At 35.8% G+C, this 22500-nt stretch overlaps 1 protein-coding gene across 2 annotated transcripts in view; it reads right to left on the bottom strand.

Moving 5' to 3' along the window:
* LOC115225739 (synaptotagmin-7) overlaps nucleotides 1–22500 on the bottom strand; it is a 562082-nt gene that overhangs the window by 427769 nt on the left and 111813 nt on the right. Inside the window, exon 1 of one of the 2 annotated variants that reach the window (XM_036514695.1) lies at nucleotides 16213–16324. The exons of the other annotated variant lie outside the window; for it this stretch is intronic. Within the exon in view, the coding sequence (XP_036370588.1) occupies nucleotides 16213–16236 (24 nt within the window). The 5' untranslated portion in view covers nucleotides 16237–16324. Of the gene's footprint in view, nucleotides 1–16212; nucleotides 16325–22500 lie in introns of those variants that run through there. 2 annotated transcript variants of the gene reach the window in all.

The following is a 22500-nucleotide window of genomic DNA, read 5'->3' as shown; positions in this document are numbered from 1 at the left end:
TTGCCCCAATGAATCGCATCTGACCCATGCCAGCATGGGAAAGTGGATGTTAAACCATGATGCTGATGACTATATATATATACATGCATACATATACATACATATATATGTGTGTGCGTGTGTGTGTGTATGTATGTATATATATATATATATATATAATTGTCATGTATGTATGTGTATGTTTGTGTGTATGTATATGTTTATAGGTCGGTGAGATTATGTGTGTTTGTGTGAGTATGTGTGTGTGTGTTTGTGCATATATGAATGCTTGTATTGGCAAGAGTAGAGAGAACGTGTAACACTGAACAAAAACTGCTGGGGTTGATTCCATTGGAAGAATCCAGACTTCCCTACCAAATTTCCTGACTTCATGTTGATCTAAGAAACCATTCTTTTTCATTCCATATATGGTATTGTTTGCTTCACATGGCACGACAGCTAAGCTCACCTGTGTGTATACAATAAGCGTCAGGTGTGTGCAGGAAGGTGTGCACAATAGTGTCAACTCTATGTGGGTGGGTGTGCTTAAGAAGGGGTGTAGAATGCTGTCAACTGTGTGTAAATTGTGTGGGTATATAGGAGATGTGTAGAATAGTGCTAACTTTGTGTGTGTGTGTGTATAAGAAGTGGATGTAGAAAGGTGTCAAATGATAAGATGAAAAACTACTGAAAGTGGTGAACCATGCAAATATATATACACAGTTTATACACATTACATATATATATATATATACACACACACAGACTTAAGAAATATGTACATACATATACAGATACATATGTACCCAAAAAATGGATATCTAACACATGCATCTCTCTCTTGCTCTCTCTTTGTACACACACACATGCTTAGGATGCATCTGTCTGTGTGCATGTGTGCATATATGTGTGTGTATGTATGTATGTATATATATACATGTATTGTACTTCTTATGTATTTGAATCATTAACGCTCTCTCTCTAAAGTATGTAAATATATATGTGTGTGTGTATATATGTATGTATACATATATATATATATATATATATATATATATATATATGCATGTATATATATATATATATGCATATATATGTGTGTATATATATATGCATATACATACCAATATATAAGTGCAACTAAATGATTCTAACATGTGTATGTGATAATTTCGCTTTGTGTTCATTATGACTTATTTCAAGCATGTGTGTGTGTGTGTGTGTGTGTGTGTGTGTGCGTAGTTGAGTGTGTATGAACATGTGTTTGTTAATCGTTATAGCATAATTTTTTTAAACTTTTAAGTGGTTCCGGCATTGTGTATATGCATGTATGTGTGTGTCTGTGTGTACATGCACACCCATATATGCATTATATACATAAATACATACATATATATACATGACTATATACACATAGATAAATGTACACAAATTTTCTAAGATTTACATAGATATGCACACACACACACACACGCATACAGAGGCACACACAAACAGACACTCCACTTGCTCAGAAATACACACAGATGTGCATATGTATCTAAATACGCACATATACGCATACATACACATGCACATGCTCTATCAAACTTTCCACACATACACACAACCACGACTCTCTAACAAAAGTCGTGACAGTTCCTCATGTTCTAGCTGAAGCCATCAACAGCAAAAACGGCAACAGAGACATCGTTGCAGCATCAATGTGCAGTGTGTTGCTACATCGTGCATTGTTTGCACCAACATGTATTACTCGTGTTTAGAGAATACTGAAAAACAACACTAACAACATAAAAAACAATGTGTAACACAATTTTTGTCCCTGGGTAGCAACTGCTATTTCCTATTTGTCGTCTCCGAGAAAGCATGAAAAATGGTTAATATTTCCCTCAAACTTACATTTATTCAAACCCTAAAGAATTCCTCTCAACATATGGCTATGGTGCTTCCCCCCACTACTCCTGCTCATATTCAGATATGCACATATTGTCAACCACTAAGAGACATGCTCAAGAGGTTAAGATCAATAAACTGACAAGAAAATCTGTGGCACTGAGCAGAATATTTGCTATAACAATGTATTTTTGTCCTTGAGTGGCAACAGTTATTTTATACTTGCTTACCCCTAGAATGTATTAAAAACGGCTAATATTGCCTTCAAATTTTGATTTTCTTACATTTATTCCAACCCTAAAGAATCCCTCTCAACATGCTGCTCATGATCAGAGATGCTCATATTGTCAGCCACTAAGGAACATGCTCAAGTGGTTATGGTCAAGCAACTGACAGGTAAATCTTTGGTATTGAACAGAATATTTGCTATAATGATATTTCTTCTTCAGCAACTCAGTACTGAATCTGTGTGAAATGTAATGGAAAATAGGTCAGTTTTAAAATATTGATGTCCAGGTCAGAAAAGCAAAGCTTGACGGGGATAGTAGTCATTTCCTTTGATTTCTAGATTGAAGCAAATAGGAAATAACACTTTTTGACCAAAGACACAGAACAAAAAAAGCAAAAATATAAATTTTGTTACGCAGTGTATTATTTATTTCTAACAATGACACAAGGTCTGAAATCAGAGGGGAGGAGGGTGGTTGATTGAAGTGACCCCAATATTTGACTGCTACATTATTTTATTGACCCCAGAGAGATGAAGCATAATGTGGACCTCAGAAGGGTTTGAACTCAGAATGAATAGAGCTGAAGCAAATACCACTCAATTATCTGCCCATCATTTCAATAATTCAGTGAACAACAATAACAACAACAATATTGATTTTAAATTTGAGCTCAAGGCCAGCAATTTGGGGGATGGGGTTTAAGGTTCTTATGGAAAGACCCTTAAAACCCATGGGTGCCTGAACAACAGGGCAAGAGACCTTCTTTTTTGTACAGGTGCATGCTCAGAATTAATCCTTTCACACTGGCCATTCTTCCAACATTCACCCACCTTTCAACAAACTTGCTACAAGGCAACACTTCCCTCTCCACCCTCACTTTCCTTTTCAAGTGAAATGTGAAAAAGTTGATGAGGGCTTGGCCAAAGAGGAAAGTGTCTGTCTTTAGCCCTTTCAAATAATAATAATAATAATAATAATAATAAGGGTTTCAAATTTTTCCACAAGGGTAGAAATTTGGTGGGGTGGTGGTGCAGGGGACCCCAGTCTTCAACTGGTGCTTATTTTATTGTCCCTGAAAGGATGAAAGGTAAAGTTGACCTTGGTGGAATTTGAACTCAGAACATAGCGATGGGCAAAATGTTGCTAAGCATTTTATCCGGCATCCCTTGGCTTAAGACGTTTAAGTCGTTGGTTTTCAAAAATAATATATGGAAAAATAAAATCAAGTTAAGTAATTTTTCTTGACTTTACATCTGTCTGCCACAAATATTGGAATCATAAAATCACTAGAAAACAGTTAAGAGCGCATAAAATCCTATTACTGTACAATAAATAAGAATAAAAGCATATAAAATCATATTAAAACATGTACAGTAAATGTTAAGATACACACCATAAAGTAATGTAGCTTAGTGAACGAAATCCTGAAATCAGCTGAGTTGTCTTATCAGTCTTTTTGGAGCTCATATTGCACTGTCATTGTCACTCATGATTCCTGCGATTATTTTGAATTCAGATTTGTGTACGTCTGTTTATCGGCTACTTTCTTATTCTCATTCATTTGTAACTTTTTTTTTGTCCCCATGGATCCTAAGAAAATTCATAGTGAAGCTGCTAAGAATCATGCTATAACACTGGACTGGATATGATAAAACACCATGCAAAAGGTGAAGAAGTGGTTGCAGTTGCATGATTTTGGGGGATGGGTTGGACAAATGTATCGATGATTGTACATAATAAGGACAAGATTTTAGCACACATGGTTTTTACTAAACATGTATTATTGAAAATGCATTCATAAATAAAGTACAGAACTGGGAATGGTTATTATCAGTTTAGCCTAGAGACAAGTAAATTCGGCCTAGTCTAGAGACAAGTTAATTCAACTTTAGTCATTTTTCGACTTAATTAACAACGTAGGGTGAGGTGTGCCTGTATTAAAAATGGAGTAGTGCATTCGTCTTCATTTTTATCCAAAGTGATCTTCTTTTGTAAGACACCTTAAATATGCAATTTGAGGAATTCTAGCAGCTATTCCTAGCCATTTGAGTGATCCTTTCCCTACCAAATGTAAAAGTTTCCATGTCTCGCTATTCCAGGGGTTTTCCCTCATCACTGCTATTTTTGTTTAGCCTTTTCCAACACCTTATGTCAAGTCCTTTGAATAAAGTCCTTCCAACAATGACCATCCAGTCTAATGGTTGTATAACAGAAACTTCACTGTCTATATATGGCTTAATAGTTTTCCCCTCAAAATAGGACATGATCCAAGGGAGATTTTTTAGCTGCTGTTTCTAGCAGACTTTCCAACCCTATACAGAGTCAAATAACACATCTTGTTTAGTGTGGTGCTCCACCGTTTCAGCCACTCCAATGCTCTTTTCAGGAATTAAATATTAAAAACAAACGAGAGTAGAGGAAGGGGAAATGATGGTGGGGGGGATGATTATTGTTTTTGTTTAGAGTTTCTCTGTGATTCAAAGGACTTGGACATAACTTGAATTTACCGTGTCCGTTCATGCATGCGAAATTACTCAACTGGATAACAAGAAAAACAACATCAAAAATGCTTGTAACAAGAACAAGAAAACAAGCTTGCCATCTCCTCATCCTTTTCACTGTGCTTTCGGAATGACCTGCTGAGAATATGAACAACTATTGTGCATCACACGTGCATTCTATTTCATTCTGCATGTGCAGGAAGCATGGTTAATAAATAAATAAATAAATATAAAGACAGACAGACAGACAAGATCAATGGCATTGAGACAGGATGGTTTGCTGTGGTGCATCTAATATTCATTGCACATTGTCAAGTGGAGAGTGTATGTGGATGAGTGGTTGAGGTATTGGGTCAGCAACCATGTGGTTTGCAGGTTCAATCCTCCTACCCTCTGTCTTGTGCAAATGATTTATTTTATAGAATCAGCTTGGTCAATATTTTAGGGATGGAATCGGTAAAACAGACAATGGACAGAAACCAGCTGCATGCATGTTTATATTCTTTTATTCCTTTGTTTCAGCCATCTGACTGCGGCCATGCTGGAGCACCACCTCAAGGGGTTTTAGTGTAATAATTCGAACCCAAGTAAGTCTTGGGTTCTTTGTAAGCCTAGTACTTGTTTTATTGGTCTCTTTTGCTGAACCACCAAGTTACACACCACCGTTTGTCAAGTGATGGTGAAGCAACAAACACAGACACAAACACACAAATATATACATACATATATTTTTTTTTTCTTTTACTTGTTTCAGTCATTTGATTGTGGCCATGCTGGAGCACCGCCTTTAATCGAGCAATTCGACCCCGGGACTTATTCTTTTGTAAGCCCAGTACTTATTCTATTGGTCTCTTTTGCCGAACCGCTAAGTAACAGGGACATAAACACACCAGCATCGGTTGTCAAGCAATGCTAGGGGGACAGACACAGACATACAAACACACACATGCATATATATATATATATATATATACATATATACAACGGGCTTCTTTCAGTTTCCGTCTACCAAATCCACTCACAAGGCTTTGGTCGGCCCGAGGCTATAGCAGAAGACACTTGCCCAAGATGCCACGCAGTGGGACTGAACCCAGAACCATGTGGTTGGTAAGCAAGCTACTTACCACACAGCCACTCCTGCGCCTATATATATATATATATATGTATATATATATATATGTATATATAATATAAAAATGTTCCTTCTCGAGCCATGCCAGGCTCATAAGGGCTTGTTCCTGGTTTCAGTGGTGTAGAAATTCACCACCTGGACGGGATGCCGGTCCGTCGCAGGCTTACTCATTTTTGCCAGATGAGTGGACTGGAGCAACATGAAATGAAGTGTTTTGCTCAAGGACACGATGTGTCACCCGGTCCAGGAATTGAACGCACAACCTTACGATCATGAGTTCAACACCCTAACCACTAAGCCATGCACTTCCACATATATATAATATATATGATAGGCTCCTTTCAGTTTCTGTCTTTCAAATCTATTCACAAAGCTTTGGTCAGCCTGAGGCTATAGTAGAAGACACTTGTCCAAGGTGTTGTGCTGTGCAGTGAGACTGAACCAGGAACCATATGGTTGGTAAGCAAGCTTCTTACCACACAGCCATGCCTGTGCCTACATATACATATATATTCAGTTTTATTTTTTCACTTGTTTCAGTCATTTGACTGTGGCCATGCTGGAGCACCGCCTTGAGATATTTTAGTCGAACAAATAAATTCCAGCACTTATTTTTTAAGCCTAGAACATATTATATCAGTCTCTTTTGTGGAACTGCTAAGTTACAAGGATGTAACCACATCAATACCGATTGTCAAGCAGTAATGTGGGCAAGTAAATCTAATATTCTCCTATCCCATTAGATTTATAAGCCCTCCATGGGCATATGGCATAGTGGTTAAGAGTGCGGGCTATTAACCCCAAGATTCCGAGTTCAATTCCAGGCTGTGACCTGAATAATAATAATAATAATATAATAACAACAACAACATCAAAAAATACCTTAAGAATGTGAGCCCAGGTTTGAAATTTCCCCAAGACACCCAATGAAGGCTGGAGGGTATATCAGCTGAAATGTTGTGTTAACAACAAACAAGGTGAGGACAAATATCCATCAAATGTAAAAGAATATAAATAATGTACATAATTCCTCATCTCTTAAATATCGATTAACTGACATTTCTTCTGCATCCTTTGCAGAGGTAAGATGCTATTCCTATTTAACTAAATTTTTTTCCCTATCATGCCTGTGTTTAGTGATTCTTTTGTGACTTAGAAGTATTTTGACTTCTATTTTCAGCAAAGCAGGTGCTTATGTAGTACCCTAGTATATATAAACATGTTTAAATATCTTATATACAATTATTAATTTTGCCTATACCGTTTTTACGATTGCGGCCACTAATGTTATTATTTTTAGGAATAATAATGCTCTCTTATATATATATATATATATATATATATATATATATATATATATATATACAAAGTATGGGGGTTTAGTTCACAGGTGATCTAAATGATTAGGTATGCTAGGTAAGTGCTGTAACAGATTATTAGGGCTCCAAGGTTAAAGCCAAGATGGTAGTTATGGAGCCATTGCAGATTTCCGATGCAGTGGATATAGAATTGTTAAAGAGGACAACAAATATTAAGGCAAGGCAAACATCTCAACTCATATACATTATTATTATTGGACCAATAATAATAATAATGTATATGACTTGAGATGTTTACCTTGTCTTAATGTTTGTTAACCTCGCTATATGATGTACTTGTTTCAGTTTCTGTCTACCAAATCCATTCTCAAGGCTTTGGTTGGTCTGAGGTAATAGTAGAAGACACTTGCCCAAGGTGCTATGCAGTGGGACTGAATCCGGAACCATGTGATTGGGAAGCAAGCTTCTTACTACACAAACACACCTGCACCCAAGAGAAAAAAAAATGAAAATAAAAAAAGAGTCCTTATCTGAGTGGTGCTGTAGGAGAGGGGTAAGTGACTTTATGCCAGGTGTTGAGAGGGTGAAGTGTGACAGAGGGATTGGTGCAAGTGTCTTGCTGTGAAGGAGATATACAGGGTGGCCCAGAAGTAGGTTTACAGCTATCATGTAGTCACTTTAAATTTCTTTTAAAACATTTCATTACATTAAAATTTCTATCTTACAATCATATTGCTTATGCATATCTTAAACAGACAATCCCTCAGATGCTCAAAATGTCCCCCTTCAACATTGCAACATTCTTCAAACCTCTTCAGAACACTCTGTTAATATATGAATGCGATTGAGATAGTTGTAAACCTACTTTTGGGCCACCCTGTATATATATAGCTGCCCTGAATAGAAAAGAGTGGGAGTAACTAGAAAGAAGATAAAGACGTTGGTGACAATGTGTCAGAGGGTACTTTTAAGATATAGGGAATTTAGTCTAAAGGAGTTGGAAAGGATGTGTGAGCAGATGGATTAGAAAGGGTATACTCAAAGGAGCATGAGAAGAGAGCAACAAATGGTTAAAGATGGGAATAGGGGTGAATATATATGTATATATATATACATTTATAGTTTAATGACAATCATATGATAGTCATGACCCAGAGTTTCCTGTTAAATTCATCTCCCTCACACTCATCAGATAGCCACATTATGGATGCACATTGATAGGAAGAAAGTAAAAGTTAAATGTAACACTTTTATTCCAATTAAGGACCACAGGACTAATTTCACATCAAACAATAGGAAATTTTCATTAAACAATGGTGGATCAACATGGTTGTACACAGGGAAAGGTTTATTTTTAACTAGGCAAAACTTTAACCTCTCAGCACTTAAACTGGCCATATCCAGCTAACATAGTTTACTTGCTTTAAATTCAAACTGACTAGATCCAGCCTCTCACACCTATTTCACAATGTCATTCTAAAAATAAACATTCATACTGAAATCTCAAAGCTATAAGATAATCTATGATTAATTCAAAACAATGTGAATACATAAGCATCACATTCGGCAGCATAATCTGATCTATATTTATGAGATGAGGAATTATGTACATTATTTACATTCGATGGATATTTGTCTTTATCTTGTTTGTTGTTAACACAACATTTCGGCTGATATACCCTACAGTGTCTTGGGGAAATTTCGAACCTAGGTTCTCATTCCTAAGGCATTTTTTGATGTTATTATTATTATTATTATTATTGTTAGTGTTCAGATCACTGCTTAGAATCGAACTCGGAATCTTGGGGTTAGTAGCCTGCACTCTTAACCACGATGCCATAAGCTCACTAGCATATGGCATAGTGGTTAGGGCATATGGCATAGTCGCTACTAACCCCAAGATTCCAAGTTCAATTCTAAGCAGTGACCCGAACAACAACAACAACAACAACAGCAGCAGCAGCAGCGAAAAATACTTTAGGAATGAGAACCCAGGTTTGAAAATTCCCCAAGACACCTGAAGAAGGCTGGAGGGTATATCAGCCAAAACGTTGTGTTAACAACAAAGATGATGGCAAATATCCATCGAATGTAAATAATGTAAATAAGGGTAATCTGAATGCTAAAGGGTTAAAACATTTTAATAGTAAAACCAACATCAGGTCCCATAACACTAACCATTTCTCTGTCATTATTCATTGTCTTTAAATGTCAGTTCTGCTAAACATCAGAGAAACTGGTACTGTAGTTTAGTGGATTGGACACTCTTTTACTCTCTCTTTTACTTGTTTTAGTCATTTACTGTGGCCATGCTGGAGCACCACCTTTAGTTGAATCAAATCAACCTCAGGACTTATTATTTGTAAGAATTATTACTTATTCTATCGGTCTCTTTTGCCGAGCTGCTAAGTTACGGAGACCTAAACACACCAGCATCAGTTGTCAAGCAATGTTGGAGGTGTGTGTGTGTGTGTGGGGGGGGCAAACACAGATATACAACATATACACACACATACACATATATATATATATATATATATATATATATACATATATATATTATATATATATATATATACACACATACACATATACACATATATATGACGGGCTTCAGTTCTGTCTACCAAATCCACTCACAAGGCTTTAGTCGGCCCAAGGCTAGAGTAGTAGACACTTGCCCAAGGTGCCACGCAGTGGGACTGAACCCAGAACCATGTGGTTGGTAAGCAAGCTACTTACCACACAGCCACTCAAACTTTTATCTAAACAGTACCACATAAACTGCCAGGTGTCATTTCGACTCATGTATATACACCATTTTCCAAATATGATGGTGTTGTGTGTGTGTGTATACATACACTGCCCTTCCTAACATCAAACACTCAGTAAAGTGTATTGGATGCCTTTCATGTGACCCTGGCACTGGCCATGACTAGGATTTGACAAAGCTTGACATAGAGAGAGAGAAAGAGAGAGAGAGAGAGGGAGAGAAAAGAGAAAGAGAAATAGATTTGCAAACGTTGAAGTCTTTAAGTGATAAAACATTAGAAAATCTCCTAAAGAACACAAGGAGGAGAAGGAGGCAAGAAGGTTAAATTCTTTGAACATCAGAATATTTTAGTGACAACTGGGAAACTGAGAGGAAGAAGGAGAAGTCAGGGAAGACAGACAAACAGATACACAGACAAAGGGACAGATAGATAGGAAAGATATGTATGTGTGTGTGTATATATATATATAACACACACACACATTATATATATATAATATATATATATATATATATATATATATATATATATACATATATACACATATATACATATATATATATATATGATAGATCATTAGCCACTACACACATTTTTTTCTCTCCTTGTTTTTTCTGTGTCCCTTTCTGTAGAAGAGCGTAGGCTCGAAACGTAAAAGACTTTTTTCTATTCCTGAGCATTATACTAATACATCTGTTTGTTTTGTACACCACCTGTCTTCGCCTTTTGTTTTTTTTTCATAAACTCTCCCTATATATCTTTATATATATAAAACTGAGAATGTGTGTCTGTCTGTCTATGTGTTTCCCTAAAACTTGAGAACTACACAACCAATTTCATTCACATGCCTTACTTAGGGTCCGGGGAGTGTCATCAGCAAAGAAAATTTTTAACTTTTTGCCTAGGGCGAGTCCACAGCAATATCATATCTTCTCCACTTTGATTCCCTAAAACTTGAGAACTACACAACCAATTCCATTCAAATTTTACACATGCCTTACTTAGGGTCGATGTAGTTTCATGGGCAAAAAAAATGTTCAACTTCTTGCCTAGAGTGAGCAAATAGCAATATCATATCTTCACCACTATTTCAGTTTTACGTGTTAAAAGTGAAACAAAAATGTTTCTCTATTTTATGTCAGATACATTCACTTTAACAACAAAATAATAATAACAATTAAAATAATTAAAATCAAGCTAAAATAACATGACAAAAGTAAAAATAGCAATTGGTATAAAATTGCATCAATGATTTGAACTTGAATAAGTGGTTTCACATGAAGGGGAATAAATTAAAAATAAAATTAGCATGCAGAAATGGAGTAGTCCAGATGGATAATAAAAAATTAAATTAAAGAAAAGACTATTGTCTATATAGTATACAATGTAGAGAAAAAAGAAGATTTGAACACATGGAGGAAATCTATCCACGTGTGTTGTGAGTTATTTTGTATGTGAAAATTGGAAAAAAAACTGTTAAAAATTGTCAAAAAATTGAATCGCGCGAGGCGTTTGCCGCTGCGTGTTTGAACCTTTTATAGAAGGTGTGTCGACCCTCAAGTCATGGAGACTTACGCGGGGGTCGCCACAACAAAAAGTGACGAGTCTCTTAGAATAAAAGAAGTGTTCTTTAGAAAGAAACAATTGAAGGAATACGAGAAGTTCGTCAAAAGGGAGGGTGACAGCGTGAAGCTGGTCCCGCCTGTGGAAACAATAGAAGAGAGAAATAACAAGACGATAACGTATAGAACGCAAGATAGAAACACGAGAAAACTGGTGAGAGTGACGATTGAAGAAATAGAGAAATGTCTGGGGGACATCATGAAAAAAGCGACTTTTGTAGACAGAGGAAAGAAATATGGACGGTGGAGGTGAGATGCGCAACAAAGGAAGTGCGGCCACTGCTTCGGCTTACTCCGGCCTCAAACGCTGAAAAATTTCACCATGTGGCCGACGTATAAAGGAAGACGAGGGTACGGGTAAGAGTCCCAAGGTGCCCCCAGATATTAAAACAGAAATGCTGGTAACAGCCATTATTGGGGCAGCAAAAGAGGAAGTAGAAATAGGGTCAATTAAGGAGACGAACGTTGTTAAATTGGAAGGGATTCGGAGTAGAGTTGTGGCTGATGGCCACAATGGAAGACATCGAAAGATTTCCCTTCCAAATAGAAATAGAAAACGAGAAAACAATTAGTGTAATAGTGGAAGGCAGAAAACCGAATTGCTACCTGTGCAGATCAAGAGGGCACATAAAAAAGGAATGTCCGCTGTATGAATTCACAGCGGAGCAAAAAGAGACACAAAGTGGAGAGAAGGAAAACGAATATGAAGGAAAGAACAGCGAAAACAAGGAAAAGGAAATAACGGAGAAACAACAAGAGAAGCGAAGTAACAGCGCACTGAAGGAAAATGAAAACAAAGGGAAGAAGATAGTAGAAAAGGAACAAAATTCACAGGGTACAGAAGTAGTGGAGAAGGAGCCAAAGCAGAAGCAAGAAAAAGAAAAGGAAAGTACATTAAAGGAAAGAGAAAAAGCAGGAAAAGAACAAGAGAAGGAACAGAACCAAGAGAAAGGAAAAGATGGTATGCAAAAAGGAAAAGAAACAACAGGAAAGGAACTCAAGGCACAGGGTAGAGAGACGGCAGACAAAGAGCCAAAAAGACAAGAGAAGGAAAAAGAAAGAAGAGAAAGCAAAAAGAGAGAAAGAGAGAAACCGAGGGAGGAGAAAAAAGAGGAAGTAAGTCCTAAGAGAAAAACTAGAGAAAACGTAGGTACGAATAGAAAATTCAAATACTATGGAACGTTGATCCATCACAGGCACTGTGAGGAGATGGAAGATTTAATAAACGTAACAAACGGATATACGTGGGTCAGGATGGGCACCGAATGGAAAGAAACAGGTGCACTCGTCCACGAGAACGACGCCGAGGCGTTCATCGAGGCAGCTGGCAAGAACGTGTCAAAACATATGAAATGCCGACTTACAAGGTGGCCACGAACGATGAAAGTTTACTCAGATTTGGTAGAGATAATGGAGTATATATAAAAGAAAAGGTATTGTGAAAACTTTAATTTGGAAATGATAAAAAGAACTTTAAATTCTGGAAAAAAAAAAATGTTGAACTTTGTAAAATTTTTTAAATGTATGTTGAAAATGTATAAAATGTTTTATTTGGAAAATATTGTTGACGAATAAAAAACAAATGACGAAATGTAACCACTCGATTTCGGGGATCGAGTGGGCATTACACAACATTGTACAAACTTCATAATTCATTATTCATTTTCCCGATTGTATTGTCCCATCTATGTTCGCCCCTTGTGGGTAATAATAAAACAACATGGAGGAATGCACCTTCGAAAAGTGTCTTGGTGCAACTATGAAAGGTAAATTCACCACAATAGAAGCAAGGTTTGAGTCAACGAACTGTGCAAGGGAGCACTTGACTTGAACTTCAAAGTGGAAATATTTTATTTTTACCTTTATATCTGGGATGTAGGACGTCTCGGAAAAAAATTTAAAATGCCCCCCCACCCCCCCCGAAGTAGAGGTAAGCTGGATTGTAGCCACACTTCTATACAAGAGGGAGGACAACATAGAATTGATCGAAATTGCAAGAAACGGGCTTACAATTCCAGTCTGTTATATATTTTGAGTATTGTTATCACTAGTGATATCAAGATACAAAGTACTTTGTATTTTGTATTTTATGTGTAGATGTATATATATAGATGTACATGTAATATGTACACATATATATACACATATATACATGCACTAGCACTATGACCCGGCAATGACGGGTCTTTAATGCTAGTATATATATATATATATATATATATATTTTCATGCTAAGAGTTGCTGAAGCATGGAACAAACTGCTGGCATCAGTTGTTAGTTGTTGGAGCACTGTATCCTTCAAAACTTCCATGCTTCCTGAGAGTTGCCAACACTACAACTGATTTTCTCCCCTCCATACACACTAAAGCATGTATCTGACTCATACAGTGTTCACTTCCCAGACATTTGTACAGTACTGCATATACTTTTTACGCACTTCTGACAAGTTGTGGTGCACCAGAGCACGGTATACAATAATGTCATTATAATTATTATTATTATTATTTTATATATATATATATATATATATATATATTATATATATATATATATATATATATATATAAATAGATGGATGGATGGATGGATAGATAGATAGATAGATAGATAGACAGGCAGACACAAAGAGAGAAATAGAGAAAGAGAGAGAAAGAGAGAGAGACAGAGATATTTGATGGCCCGATACAATTTTGTTATAGAAAGACAAACACAATGATTTACTAAATTGTGTATGGGTGGGACAGGATGGAGAGGACATCCATTATTGCCAACTCTTGAAGACCATGGAACGTAATAAAGATGAACGATTTTAAAACTTATCTCTATATTTACATTTGAATATATGCTAAAGCAAGGAAGCGTAACTTCCTTATCTTTAAGATCTGTATATTTGTAATATAGCTCCTCAGATCCTGCAAATCCCTTTTTATTGACCTACGTTTTGTATGACTAATGGGTGCCTGGGGCAAATGTATTTTTGAAAGCTTTATTGGGGCTGGAGCAGAGATAGGAAATAGTTGATGGCCTTATAGCAGCAGCACCTAAAAGACACACTGACTCAATAACATATTGTGTGGCAGACAGGAGAGAGTGGTGGACACATGAAATTAAAAACCATGATTTGGAGGCTTCTGTCTAGTTTAATGAGTCCTGCTTATCTTTTATCTTTTCACAATTTACTGTGGCCATGCTGGGGTACGACCATAAAGAATTTTTAGTTGAATGAATCGGCCCCAGGACTTATTTTTGTTTTATAAGCCTAGTAGTTATTCTATTGGTCTCTTTAGCTGAACAGCTAAGTTATGGAGACATAAATACACCAACACCATCTGTCAAGTAGTAGTTGGGGTCAAACACAGATGCAAAGATGCACACACACACATGACAGACTTCTTTCAGTTTCCATCTAAGAAATCATCTCACAAGACTTTGGTTAGCCCAAGACAGTAGTAGAAAACATGCCTAAGGTGCCACACAGTGGGACTGAATCCAGAACCATGTGCCTCTTTTACTCTTTTACTTGTTTCAGTTATTTGACTGTGGCCATGCTGGAGCACCTCCTTTAGTCGAGCAAATTGACCCCGGGACTTATTATTTTTAAGCCTAATACTTATTCTATCGGTCTCTTTTGCCGAACCACTAAGTGACAGGGACGTAAACACACCAGCATCGGTTGTCAAGCAATGTTGGGGGGATAAACACAGACACACAAACATATACATGCACACATACATATATATATATCTACATATATATGACGGGCTTCTTTCAGTTTCTGTCTACCAAATCCACTCATAAGGCTTTGGTCAGCCCGAGGCTTTTGTAGAAGACACTTGCCCAAGGTGCCACGCAGTGGGACTGAACCTAGAACCATGTGGTTGGTAAGCAAACTACATACCACACAGCCACTCCTACGCCTAATATATTTTTTATATTTTAGGGTTGCAAGCTGGCAGAATTGTGAGCATGCTGGGTGAAATTCTTAGCAGTATTTCGTCTGCTGTTATGTTCTGATTTGAAATTCTGCCGAGGTCAACTTTGCCTTTCATCCTTTTGGGGGTCAATAAAATAAGCACCAGTTACGCACTGAGGTTGATGTAATTTACTTAATCCCTTGGTCTGTCCTTGTTTGTCCCCTCTATGTTTAGACCCGAGTGGCCAATAAAGAAATATATATATATATATATATATATATATATATATATATATATATATATATGAATTACCGGTACTATTCAGTTTTGCGAGCTGATTGGCATAGAGCAATGTAAAGTAAAGTGTCTTGCTTAAGGACATGTTGCACTGCTAGGAACTGAACACACAACCTTATAGTCATGAGCCAAATACCTTAGCCTCTAAGCCATGCACCTTCACTACAACAAAATATGTGAAGAAACATAGTCTCCACTTGCTAGAAATAGCAGTCAAACTTCTGAAATTACATGATAAAGTTTTAAAGGTAAAGAAGGATACACTGGATGACAGAATCGAGGATATAGAGAAAAAATGACAGGATAGTCAAAGGATCATAAATCTATGTAACCAGAACTGACAGAGGGTTAAACAGCAGCAACAACAACAAGGGCCACAACAACATTAACAGTACCACCACCACCAACGGCAACAATTACAATAACAACAACAACACTAAACATGTTACAATATATTTTACATACTGGTTCATATATGAAATAAGATATAAAGTAGATGAGAGAAGTGAGTGAAAAAATGGCCAGAATGGAGCAGCAGTAATGGTACCTACCTCCCAGAATAAACGCCTGATCATGGTTTGAGTATTAAAATGTCCAAAGTGGAAGGGAATGGTCCCCCAAAAAACAGGAAGGATTTGTTAGTTGTTGGTAGCATTGGTATAATCCAGAGGACAGAATTGAATAGAAGTAAACCAAATATGTATGTGCATGTATGTATATATATATATGTATATATATGTGTGTATATATATATGTGTTGTGTGTGTCTGTGTATATATATGAGTATATATATATATATATATATATATATATATATATATATATGTATGTATAGGTATATGTGTACGTATGTATATATATATGTATGAAAGTATATATGTAATATGTGTATGTGTATATGTATATATGAATGTATATATGTATATATATGTATGAATGTATATATGATTATACGTGTATCTATGTGTCTATGAATGTATCTATGTACCTATATGTGTGTTTGTATGTGTATATGTACGTTTGTATTATACATGTATATACATATATATGTCAGGGGTGACTCCTGGCAAAGAAGCTAGCGCATGTGATGCTAAATATCAAACCTATATTGTTAAAGTAGGGCATATATAACTTGTATATACTTGTTTCCCAGCTGTTGCTCATAAAAATGAAAGATTTATATAAAAATCTTATTTGTTACTTCCACTCGTTTCTCTCTCTATGTATCTCAGGTGGAGATTGCATGACTTACACATAGGCAGGAAATGTCACAGATACACATAGACGTATATATGGATACATATATACATACAGATGTGCATTTAAGTGTAAAGTGCTGGCAGATTGAGCACTCAATACATGACGAGTTTATTTGTAAGACAGATAAGTGAGGGTCTGTTTTATAATATTTTGAATTATTTTATGTGTTTTTTTTTTCTGTATTATTTTCTACTCCCCTTCCCTAATTCAATCTCTGCTTCGTACACAGGTAGTTGCTCCTGCTGATGAGATATAGACAGAGTGTGAGAGAGAGAAAGAGAGAGAAAACAATGTTCATACACACACACACACACCAATAAATAGTAGACATATTACACACTCTGGCAAACACATACATACATATATATATATATATATATATATATATATTATATTTCAAATAAATACACATATACATGCAGCCACATGCTCACACATATAACTATTACATGAAGGCATAATATGCATATACACAAACATACGCAAACATATACAAACACACACATACAAACATATACGACTTCCCTTATCTCATCACATTTGCCAATATGTCAAGACCAACAACAACAAAATCACTAATTATTGTTATTATTACCATCTTCACATCGTCATCATCATCATCATCATCACCATTATTATTATTATTATTATTATTATTATTATTATTATTACTATAGCTATTATAACAGTTGTACATGAGAAATGCTTAGAAACGAAAAAACTCTTCTCTTCCTATAAAATTCCTTGTAGCGACAGAAAATTTCAAGAACTTTGCTGCAATCGTGTGTAAACTTGAAATATACTCATAGGTTATGACTAACCCATTTTATAGCTTGTCGGAGAAAGGGCAGCAAGGTGGAGTGCATATGTGTATATATATATATATATATATATATACACACTCACACACACACACATATACATATACACATTATCATCATCATCGTTTACCATCCGTTTTCCATGCTGGCATGGGTTGGACGGTTTGACTGGGGTCTAGCAAGCCAGGAGGCTGCACCAGGCCCCAATCTGATCTGGGAGTGTTTCTACAGCTGGATGCCCTTACTAACGCCAACCACTCCGTGAGTGTAGTAGTTGCTCTTTTACGTGCCACCAGCACAGGGGCCAAAGGAGCCAGTCAAAGCAGCACTGGCATCGGCAACAATAATAATAATAATCCTTTCTATTATAGGCACAAGGTCTGAAATTTGGTGGGAGGGGATGGGGACAATGGATTAGATCGACCCCAGTATGCAACTGGTACTTAATTTATCGACCCTGAAAGGATGAAAGGCAAAGTCGACCTTGGGAGAATTTGAACTCAGAACTGAGTGATGGGTGTAATAGTGCTGAGCATTTCATCCAGTGTGCTAACAATTCTGCCAGCTTGCTACCTTAGATAATAATAATAAATATTGAAGAATACAATCACTGGTATTACCTTTGATAAACTTTTCACGGTTCTTTCACTAATTCACCTTTTGACCAAGCTTGTGACATGTTCATTAAAATGTCAGCAATTATTTAGTCATATGTTTAGTACATATTATTCCATAAGGAGCACAGGGCTGGTTTCCCAGTATCTCCTTGGGTGGGATGCTGGTCCTTCACAGGATTACTCGTTTTTACCAGTTGGAATGAAAAGCACCCAATTCACTCTGTAAAGTGGATGATAGTAGGAAGGACATCCAGCTGAAGAAACCATTCCAAAGGAGATGGTGGAACTTGGCACAGTCTCCTGGCATGCCAGGTCTTGTTGAACCAGTATAAAAAAAAAACGGATATTAAATGATAATGATAATGTGTGTGGGTTTATATGTTTATGGGGTAGTTGAAAATTTAGTGTTCTTCAATGGGCGGGTAATGAAATATACTCCCTGCTGGTCAACACTTAGAGCATGACCGACTGGTGAAGGACCTTCCATATGGTTACACATGACTGGATGCAAAACACAAGTACAAATTTGCCAGTATCATCATCATCATCATCATCATCAAGGTCCATCAACCCCCATCAACACCATTATCAGAGCAGCAACCACCTTATTCTCATCAGCACTACCACCACCACCAACAACAACCACAACCAATATTGTAACTAATGCTGCTGACCTTTTCCTCCCCGTCCTCCTCATCATCATCAACACCACCATAACCATCACTGCCACCAGCTTGACCACCACTGACACGCAGTGTGCTGTAACCATCAAGGCTCATCAATTTCCTGCGGTTGCAACATTTGGCAGTAATAGTCTGTGAGATGCCGCTCAGTAGTAGACATGACACAGATTCAGATGAGTGACCCCTGTTGTCATGTGAAATGAAGTTGCTTGCCCAAGAACACAGTTCGTTCTGTGCCTGGTCTGAGAACTGAACCCTTAACATTGCAATCATGAGTCCAACTAGATACATACATACATATATATATATACATGCACACACACATACATACATATAAATATATATACATACATATGTGTTGTATACATATATATATTATATATATCACGTGATCACGTGACCGACCAGTCCATCAGATGTAGTTACACATCGCTGGTCACAATGCGTTCGCATTGTTTTAGACTTCGAATGACGCCACCCCGCTGGCTAAGCGAGCAGGCTAACAGAAGAAAGAGAGAAAATTGTGGCGAAAGAGTACAGCAGGGATTACCACCACCCGCTGCCAGAGCCTCGTGGAGCTTTAGGTGTTTTCGCTCAATAAACACTCACAACGCCCGGTCTGAGAATCAAAACCGGGATCCTACGACTGCGATGTATATATATAATATATATATATATAATAATATATATATATATATATGTATGTATATATATGTATGTATATATATGTATATATGTATGTATATATATGTATGTATATATATATAGATATATATATATATATATATATATATATATATATATGTATGTATATATATGTATATATGTATGTATATATATATGTATATATACATAATTCATAATTATGAATTTTCTGGTTAATTCCGTAATGGAATCGGCGGCTTATATTTGCTGCCGATAAATTTGGCGCGAGTGGCGATGATTTGAAAATTTAGGTCAGATATTGCCGAGGCAGGATAGAGATGCCTCGTGATATATCTGCTCGGATCTTGGCTGTTTCTTACTGACGAATCTATCGGCCTATGGAAGATTGGCTTGATTTAATTTAATCAGGTTAGTTTACCATTAAACAATAGATGAAACGGTGCATCGTATAAGAAATTACAGGGTAAATGTTTTTTTAATTTTCTCCTGGTTTGCGGAATTGATGTTATTTTGCGGTGAAGCTTTGGCTGTTATTTCTAGTGGGTGAATGGCCTATTATGGCCATTCCTTGATTGTGATATATATATATATATATATATATATATATATATTATATATATTAATGTATATATATATAATATATATATATATGGTATATAAGACTTGACTGCTATTTCTATTTTTTTGGTATGCGGTCAAGCAACCTTTTGCCTGTCCTTTTTCTTATATACAATATTATACTGAACTTTACAGAATTTCCTGCCGGTAATCGGCTATATTTACATACCGAATTCTACCAGTAAATAATTGTGGTTTTTTTAAAAACCTTTATAGAAATTATTTACCCTTATTATATATACTAATTGGATTTTTCACTCCCTTACGACAACCCAATAGTTCCTACTCCTATGGAACTATTTTTGTAGTGCGCATGGCAAAATTTTGGAGGGAAGATTTACGAATTCAAACGTCTATGTAGGTTTAGCCTTTGCTCGCTTTCTTCAAATATTTTGATGTCGCATGGTCAGAAGGTTTGAGGTACGTAGCATTTGATAAATCTATGATAAATCTATTTCAATGGAAGCGTGCTGAAGAAGGATGTGAAATATATATGCAATGTATATGAAATATATATCAAAAATATATATGAAATATATATTCATATGTTTATAATCCAGAAACATGATGTTCACAGATAACCACCAGACTTCGTTTTCGATATCTATTCCTTCTGTTTTGCATATGTGAATTACAGGGTTTGTCGTGCCCGGAGTCCCACTTTGATAGAAATAAGCATTCTTGACTGCTATTTCTATTTTTTCGGTATTCGGTCAAGCAACCTGTTGCCTGTCCCTTTTCTTATATACAATATATATACTGAACTTTACAGAAGTTCCTGCCGGTAATCGGCTATATTTACATACCGAATTCTACTACCAGTAAATAATTGTGGTTTTTTTAAAAACCTTTATAGAAATTATTTACCCTTATTATTATTATATTATATATATATATGTATATATGTATGTATATATAGATATATATATATATATATATATATATATATATATGTATATATATATATATATATGTTGTTTTGCAAAATAGTGGTTTTGTCTCTATATATATATATATATATATGTATATATATATATATATATATATGTATTATATATGTTAGCTAATATATACATATACTATATGTTATAATGCATAATATTATATATATATATATATATATATATATGTATATATATTATGGATATATATATATGTATAATATATATTATGTATATATATATTATACTAGCAGTATCGCCCGGCGTTGCTCGGGTTGTAGGGAAATAACTATATAAGCATTTTTAGAGAGTTATAGCCAAAAAATAGCAAAAAAAATGCATTAAAAATTGAAAAAAAATTAAGGTAAATTTTTTTTTAATCGTTGACACATCGTAGATATTTTTAGGATAGTTACTTCCCTATATAAAAGCGAAAAAATGCATTAAAATGGAAAAATATGATGATAAATTTTTTTAAAATCGTAGACTCATCGTAGACGTGCGCTAATATCCCAGAAGGGCTCGATATGAATCACGACTATAAGATACCCGCTTTGGGTTAAACTGCACCGCAAAAATGTGGGAGTAGTTACGAATCTAAATCGAAGGGGACAGACAACACAACTTCACTCTTATATAAAGATGCTTTTTTTTTTCAGTCATAGAGTTAGATTTATGAAGGTTTTCAGTAGAAAATCCTTCGAATTCTGACTCGCTGCTTGATATAATGAAATTCGTATCCATTTTTTGTCAGAATTACAATTTTTGAAAACACAATAGGAACAAATTTCGGAAAAAAATCTCCCATAATCACGGAATTAAAATTACACTTCGATTTTTGTACAAAACTGTATTTGAAGTGTTACGAAGTATAATACGACGTGTTTTTCACGAATGTACTAAAGAGATTTACTCTGATATTCTCATTAAATATGAATAGGTAAATTCGGGCGTTTGGTAACGAAGGGTTTATATAAGTGTCGTCTGTTTCATACTTTCAGTTTAGTCTTCCTCAAATCACTCTGTCGCTAATTTACTCTCTTCCAAGACATTTTCACTCACTCTTTCTGTTAGCTTCCCATACATTTTACTCATGTATCTATCAGCGTGATAGACAGAAACAAATATACATCTAGTTTCACTTTATTCGTTTGCACACTGTGTGTGTGCATTTGCGTGTGCTGTAACCAGACTAAGAAAAGCATTTGACATACACACCAGAATGTGAGTTTT

The sequence above is a fragment of the Octopus sinensis genome, linkage group LG28 (genome assembly GCF_006345805.1).
Source record: "Octopus sinensis linkage group LG28, ASM634580v1, whole genome shotgun sequence".
Lineage (NCBI taxonomy): Eukaryota > Metazoa > Mollusca > Cephalopoda > Octopoda > Octopodidae > Octopus > Octopus sinensis.
Note: the sequence above shows the minus strand (reverse complement) of the source record. Positions and strands in the feature narration are given on the sequence as shown.